Source organism: Lagopus leucura, unplaced genomic scaffold, assembly GCF_019238085.1.
Source record: "Lagopus leucura isolate 7727_CA_CO unplaced genomic scaffold, USGS_WTPT01 Super-Scaffold_100059, whole genome shotgun sequence".
In the NCBI taxonomy this organism is placed as follows: domain Eukaryota; kingdom Metazoa; phylum Chordata; class Aves; order Galliformes; family Phasianidae; genus Lagopus; species Lagopus leucura.
This window is the reverse complement of record NW_024962305.1, coordinates 1,203,598-1,211,023: the sequence shown is the minus strand read 5'-3', so window position 1 is coordinate 1,211,023 and position 7,426 is coordinate 1,203,598. Positions and strand designations below refer to the sequence as shown.

General features: G+C 57.1%; 2 protein-coding genes across 2 annotated transcripts; both read left to right on the top strand.

Annotated features, from left to right (window-relative positions):
- The first annotated feature begins 585 nt into the window (after positions 1-585).
- PRR29 (proline rich 29) lies at positions 586-3,497 on the top strand. Its single transcript, XM_042886545.1, has 7 exons — positions 586-658; positions 1,343-1,437; positions 1,700-1,796; positions 2,437-2,552; positions 2,669-2,847; positions 2,937-3,004; positions 3,127-3,497. The coding sequence occupies exons 1-7, from the start codon at positions 586-588 to the stop codon at positions 3,156-3,158; spliced, it is 660 nt and encodes a 219-aa protein (XP_042742479.1). The 3' UTR covers positions 3,159-3,497.
- Positions 3,498-4,381: 884 nt separating this feature from the next.
- LOC122188360 (1-acyl-sn-glycerol-3-phosphate acyltransferase alpha-like) lies at positions 4,382-7,426 on the top strand. Its single transcript, XM_042886590.1, has 6 exons — positions 4,382-4,563; positions 6,037-6,170; positions 6,340-6,515; positions 6,629-6,724; positions 6,936-7,008; positions 7,169-7,426. The coding sequence occupies exons 1-6, from the start codon at positions 4,382-4,384 to the stop codon at positions 7,399-7,401; spliced, it is 894 nt and encodes a 297-aa protein (XP_042742524.1). The 3' UTR covers positions 7,402-7,426.

Below are 7,426 nucleotides of genomic sequence, written 5' to 3'. Positions count from 1 at the left end.
GACAAGAACAAGATGAGCACAGGCACGACGGACACGCAGGCTGTGCTCCGAGCACGCAGGGCTCTGCCAGAAGCAGGGGGCAATCAGCACAGTAATCAAATGTGCAAATAATGGGAATTTGGGAGCTATAACAAAAGGCAGTGAAACAATCCAGAGGGGCCTGGAGAAATTAGGAACATGGAGTAAAGTGTAATCAAGTAGAAAATGGTCCCTGTAGAGCCAAGGGCTGGAGTCTCAGCAGCTGACTTTGCTCCTGCCATATGGAGGTGTCTCTGGTTTTGGGGCTTTGCTGGGATCTGTTCCCACTTCATGAGCAGAGCTGGCTCTGGGCTGCAGGAAATGTTCCCAGATCAGTGCTAGGGGACACTTGGAGGTTTGGGTTGAATGTTGATGAGAAAATCACGTGGAAGGGCAGTGGAAGAGCTCACGGGAGCAGAGGAAAGATGCCAGAGGACATCGAGAGGATGGGGAAAAAAATTACACTGCAGTGGGTTTGAATGCTAGAGGACGTTTGGTCATCCATGAGCACCAAGTCCAAAGTAGCAGCTGAGCAGTGGCCCCCACTGCACCGTGCCTTGGTCGTGGATGGGGTCAGAGTCGACAACTGTAGGGTGGGTGGATCTTCATCCTGCACCCACAGAGACCCCACAGGTGCACGGTGAGGACACAAATGTCTGAGGGCCGTGGGACATCCATGGGGCAGGTGGATCTTCATCTTCCAACGCTGAAGATCCCATGGCCGCAGGGTGCAGTCTCAGTGCTGAGCCCCATCCCCACACCCCTCCCAGTGCTCCCACATAGAAACCTGTCCCAGGTGCAGGTGCCACCCGGCCCCATGGGGACTCACTGCTGCCTCCAGCTGCTTTCTGTTAGCTTTCAGTGGCGCCTTTCAACACATCCCAATCAGCGAGCCAGGAGCATGAGAACACGTCCCACCAGCCCCCATCCCCATCTGCCAGGTGGCTTTTCCCTGAGATCAGAGGCATCTCCCCCATCCACGATGGGTGGCCTTGAGGAATGGAGCTTTGGGATGGGGGGATTTTAGGGAAGACTCCTAAAACAAGTGGCCAAAGCCATGGGATGCTGCTGGTGGGCCCATGGTGGTGCTCCAAAACGCTGGGACCAGTGCACAGGGCTAGGAAGAACCCACAGCTCTGGTTCCCTGCAGAGACAAAGTCACCTTAGAGGGGACACAACCCTCCTTAGTGCCACCCCTTTTGTGGGTGCGGTGTCCTGGGGACAAAAGCAGGGAGAAGCAACCTGGGGTTACACCTCGAGCAGCCCAACCCACAGGGAGGGTTTGTTTGCCCTCAGCAGCTATAGCAACGAGCACGAGCTGCAGGTGCTGCTCATCTGGCCATGGAGCTTGGGGCAGCAGGGAGTGCCAGCGGGGCATGGGGGGATGCTGCAGCAGGAACCTATGTCATCCCACATAGGGTGAGCCCCAAAGATCAGCCCAGGGGATGGTGGGGAGAATGCGGGGGGTGGGAGGCGAGGGGATGGAGTCAGGCTTTGGTTTGCAATCGGCTTTCTGCAAGATGTGAATGCTCTGTGCAAAACCCCAAGGAGGTTCTGTGGGGCCGTGCCCCTGGGGCAGTGCATGCGCAGGCATGAACCCTTGGGAAGAGGGGCCCGGTGTGAGCTGCCCCCTCCTCCAGACCCCCATCCGTGGGGCTTTTCTCCCCCTCCTCTCTTTCAGCTCCCACCTGTGCCCATGTCCCCGCAGCCACTGACCATCATCCAGCAGCTTCCCGTGGCCACAGCCCATCCCACCGGACCCCCACACCCATGGGGAGGTGCGTGACCACGGCCATCCTGCAGCCCCGTGCTGAAACCATCCTCGTGTCTTCCTACCTCCAATCGCAGGGAGAAAAGGGCGAGCTCCACATCACTCCTGCACAAAGCCAGCAGGGCCCTGGGGACCGCCCACCAGTGGCTTTGCAGGCACTTTGTGGGGGGACTTCGTGCCTGCAGCAGATGGGGTTGTTTTAATGGGGGTGTTTTAACGGAGACGTTTTAATGAGGATGTCTTAATTGGGATGTCTTAATGGGGATGCACCAAGGAGGCTTTGCCAAGTCCTGTGTGCTGCCAGGACCGCAGCAATCCTCCAAATGGGCGGAAAGTCTGCAGCCTCCAGCACCACTAATCACCTTTTGTGCGCAGCCGGACCAGATGTTTAATCCCATTTGCCAATCAGGAAAGGCGGAACGATCTCTATTTTAAAGCTTTACCCGAGCAAAATAATTTTTAAATGCCATCTGGGGCTTCCAAATTGGGGTGTGGGGCTGGGTTGGCTCCTGGTGCTTGGCATAGGGACAAACCTTGGTGCTCGCCCAAGGGATGCACCCGCACTGCCCATCCCCATCCCATCCCATCCCATCCCATCCCCTCCCTCTAATCCCTCTCTGACGCAGAGGCCCTTTGCTCCCTGGCAGATTTACTCGAGCTGATGATGATTCAGAACTCCCAAATGCACCAGGTGGTGATGAACAGCCTGGCGGTGTCAGCACTGGTGTCCTTTGGGTTTGGGCCGTCTCCAGCCACTGCCCAGGTATGGGGTGGGACTGATGGGTGCACTCTGCCTTCCGATCTCCTTGAGGTTTTGGGGCTCTTTGTGTTGGTTTGACCCCCAGCGTGGATCTTATCTGATTCTGTTCCTCCCCACAGACACCCGCTGTGCCTTTGCAGCCTGGAGAGGAGGAGGAGGAGGAGGCGGCCATGGTTTTCCATCACCACTACATCCCATATCCCAGTTCTGCTCCCCTTTGGGCATGGCCACTCCAGGATCAGGCTATGGGACCGGCAGCCGTGCGGCACCTGGGCACAGCCACAGAGGACAGGGAGGTGTGAGTAGCTAGGGAGCTCTGGCACAACCAGAGGGATGCGGGACAACACCAGGTGGGCACTCACTCCTGTCCTCATCCCTCTCCATCAGCCCCGTGCCACCTCCTCCACCCCTCAGTGCTACGGGGACCGTCGGAGCCAACGTCCCACCAGCACCAGGTAACACCTTTTCCCTGTACCTTCAGTAGGAGGTGCTGCATTGACCTCCTCATGTGCCCAGCTGGGGGCTGAGCCCTGCCTGCTCCCTCTATCCAACCTCAGTCCATGCTTTCCCCCTGCAGAGTACTATGACATGCTGGAGGAGCGGCTCTGAGCACCCTGCAGCCCAAGGGGGCTCTTCCTGCACATCCTCATCCTCCAGCCCAGAAGATCTTGCAGGGTGCCCCATGGTACTGACAGTTTTGGAGAGGGAGATGAAGTGCCTGGCCAAATGTGTTATTTTGGTGTGTGCATGTACTGTTTCGGTGCACGGATGCACAATTTTGGTGTATGGTGCCAGCCCAGGTGTCCCCAGTCTCCATCAGTCCCTTCAGCTCTCAGTGCAGCACATCGCCTGTAATTAATTTGCTTTGTTAAGAAAGCACCCTGCTGACACTAATTAAGCATCTGTCCTTAACCCAGGCTGCTGGCCCTGTGCCTGAATGTGGGGCTTCCTCCAAGCAAATGGGGTGAGGGAGGGGGGCTGTGTGCTCCTTGGGTGAGCATGTGGGGTGCCCGTGGGGGCTATGAGGTGGTGGTGGGGGGCTGTGGGGTGCGAATGAGGGATGTAATGGAGACCATGAGCTGAGTGTGGGGTGAAACCATGCTGATGTACAACGCTTTGTGTATCCATGAAGACAAAATGAGGAGGAAGAGAGGAGTCACCGGGGGATGTCCCAATCTTGGATATGGGAATAATGAGAGGAAGGGAGGGAGGATAGTGCAATGGGGATTGCAACACATGCAGTGGAAGTGAGCCCTGGAGCCCTCTTGGGGTGACACTAGGTTGAGCAGCACAGAAGTGTCCCATGGCCGGGGCACAAAACCCGCAGTACCAGAAACAGGGAGGAGGAATGGAGGAAGGAGCACTGGAGAGCACGCAGTAGAGCAGTTTTGCTGAAGGCACATCATTGTCAGAGAGTGGCTGGGATGCTGGCTTTAACCCAAGGGCCAAAGGAACCAGTGGGTCTGGGTGAGAGTGCACAGATGAGGCAGTGGGGCTGTGACCCCCCCCCCCCCCCAGATAAGAAGTGTTGGTGAAAAGCCACTGCAGTGCTTAGTGGCCCGGCAGGATGCGTATCAGCAGTGACTCCTCATATGACCCAGGGTCTCCAGCACTGACTCACCCCTTCTCTCCACCCTCACCTGCTGTGCCTGCCTGCCAGCCCTACAAGCCTCTGTGTGGGGCAGCTCCTTCCCTGGACCAGCCCCGAACGCCCACACACCGCTCTGCTGAACCACTGGCTTCGCCTGCCCTGCTCCCGGCATCCCTACTCTCCACCCCAGCTCTGGGGACGCCGGCTGATCTCCCCAGCATCCCCACACCCCAGCGGCACAATGGACGTGGCCCTTCTCCACGGGCTGCTGCTCCTCCTCATCCTCCCCGTGCTGCTTTACTGGCACAGTGCCGCCTTCCACTACTTCTGCAAAGTGACCTTCTTCAACATCTGGGTCGTGACCATGGCGACTCTCCTCTCCCCCTTCGTGGCAATTCGGGGACGCTGCGTGGAGAACATGAAGTGAGTACGGCTTGGGGTTGTGCTTCCAGCATGGAAACATTTGGGGCTTGGTGGTGATGGAGTCATGGGGACTTGTGGTTTTGTGGTCGTATCCACAGCCAGGACTGCAAGTTGAGCCCTGGAGCTGCAACGAGTGCTGTGGTCACGTCTGTGTGGTGCATCTGCACACTGTGGTAGGATGTAGTGCTGCTGTCCATGGCTAGCAATGGACACACCATGATGGGGCACACCGTGATGGGGCAGCCAGCTGGGTCTGGGCTATCTGATCTCCTCTGGATCAAGGAACATAAAGGGGAGAACTGGCCATTGCACCGCTGGGTGCCACGAGGGACCAGAAGGGTTTGCAGCACTCATTAGCAGGATGCACATACATGCCCACATCTCTGGCAGTGCATCCCACTTTGAGAACAGGACTCCAGGATTTCCTGATGCCATCAGCTCGGTGTCCCAGAGAGATGCCCAGGTGCTGCCCTATCGCTCAGCCGAGCTGGGGGTGGTGGTGGCCATGATAGCATCTCTGAGCAACACGAGTTGCTTCCAGGGCTGACGCAACCCTGGTGCTGAATTCCTGGCCATGATAGCATACTGGAGGGATGTAATTGTGTCAGGATGAAAGACGAGCCTGTGGAATTTCCAGGCTCAAGCCATCACGTGTCAGTGCAGGCAGATCCGGAGCTCTTGGCGGGATTGCAATCAGAGCTTGGTGTTATCAGTCCCCTCGTGCAGCCGTTCTCCCTCGTTCTCTCCTTGCAGGAATGATGCACACACACGTGCATTCCCTATTGCTTTGATCCCTGGTGCAAACGCTTCCGGCTCAGTGGAAATCCCTGGCATGATGCAGCTGTGACTCACGGTGCCTTGTCTCATCCCACCGCCACCTCACATCTGCAGCACACCCAGCTCCATCTCCTCCTCCTCAGCCTCCAAATCACAACGCCTCTGGCTTGGAGCGGATTCCTGCCATTAGTCCTGGCTTTGGGGCATGCCACAAACCTCTTCTCTTCTCTACCTGGTGCTGAGCTTTTCCTTACCATCCTCTCTGCATTAAATTTGAAGCATTCGCTGTTGGATGCGAGACCCTTGGCACAGATGCTCTCCGTTGCTATGAGTTGGAAAGTGCCCCATTTCAACGTCAAAAGTGTATTTATCTCCAGCATGGGTGCTGCAATCCCCGTTGCTCCATCCTCCCTCCATTCCTCTCGTTACTCTCATACTGAGCGTCACCCTTCATCAGCACTGCCGTCCCAGTGTCACCCTTCCTGTCCAAGCCTTTCTGGATGGTGACACGGCTCTTCCTCGTTCCCCATCCAACTGATAAAACCTCCATCTCTTGCTGACTTTAGGCCAAGTGAAGCAATTCGGAATTGCTCTGATGAGCAAAGATGAGCTGGTTCTTGCCTTCCCTGCTCTTGTCGTGACCTCCTTCCACCTCTCTGTGTCAATCTGCTCCCCACATGTGTCCCTCTGCCCTAGGCTCCTCTGTGCTGTGATCCGGCCCCTCAAGCACTTGTATGGCATCAAGATAGAGGTGTTGGGTGCCGAGCACCTGAATCTCAAGGAGCCCTATGTGATAGTTTGCAACCACCAAGCTTCCCTTGACCTGATGGGTATGTGCAGGGGAGGGGAGGGTTTTGTCACCATGTGGGCAGCCTTTGGGGTTGGGCTGAGCTCGGGGCTATGGGTGCAACGCAGAGAAAGGGTTGGAACTCTATGATGTGGCTGGCGATGGGAACCACGAGGCAGGGGCTGATCCTTTCCTTCCCATCCATCCTCCAGGAATGGTGGAGGTCATCCCCAAGCGCTGCGTGCCCATTGCCAAGAAGGAGCTCCTGTACATGGGCACTGTGGGCTGGGCCTGCTGGCTCAGTGGCATCATCTTCATCGACCGCCAAAGGACTGGAGATGCCATTGATGTCATCTCCCAGACGGCCAAGACCATCCGGCGTGAAAATGTGAGCAGGAGAAACTGGGCTGGGAGTGGAGGGGGGTCAGGGAGGACCACAGGTGTCACGGTGGGGAGGTGGTGCCTGGGGTCCACGCTCGCATCTCACCCTGTCATGTGCAGCTCCGAGTGTGGATTTTCCCAGAAGGCACCAGGAACCAGAGCAGATCCATGCTGCCCTTCAAGCGTGGGGCGTTCCACCTGGCTGTGCAGGCTCAGGTAAGGCAGCAAGTTGGGGTGGTTATCTCCCACGGCTCACAGAACATTCTCCATCCTCTGCCCTTGGCAAAGAGGGGTGGGGGGCATTAGAGTCTTCTGGGAACTGCAGGGCCCAGGGAGGTGGCAGGGATCTGGGGCATGGCAGGAGCTAGAGTCCTACTGGTGTTAAATGAGGGGGGGAAGGGCCTGCATGACCCTCCATCTCCTGCAGGTTCCCATTTTCCCCGTTGTGATTTCTCCATACTGGGATTTCTTCAGCTCCAAGGAGAAGAAATTCACCCCTGGTAAGTTGAGGACAAGAAGCCCCATTGCAGAGGCTGTGGGGATGGGGCACGTGAGGGCTGGAGGTCTTTATGAAGGACTCTGAGGTGCATGGAGGCGTCCAGTGGTGGAGGATGCTGGTGGGATGACCTGGCCTCCTTCGCCTCTCCTCTCCATTTCCAGGAATGTTCACCATCCGAGTTCTCCCCAAGATAGAAACCCGTGGCCTGAGCCCAAAGGATGTCCCGGGGCTGACAGAGACTGTCCGCAACATCATGGTTGATGTCTTCTCTGAGATGTCTGCAAATCCCTGCAGGGATCAGCGTGTGGAGCTTCCTCTGCTCCCAGGCACTGGGGCAACCATGAGGACTGGCAGCATGTGGCGTGAGGAGGACACAACTGGGACCAGTGATTAGGCAGAGCTCATGGGGACTTCAGGGA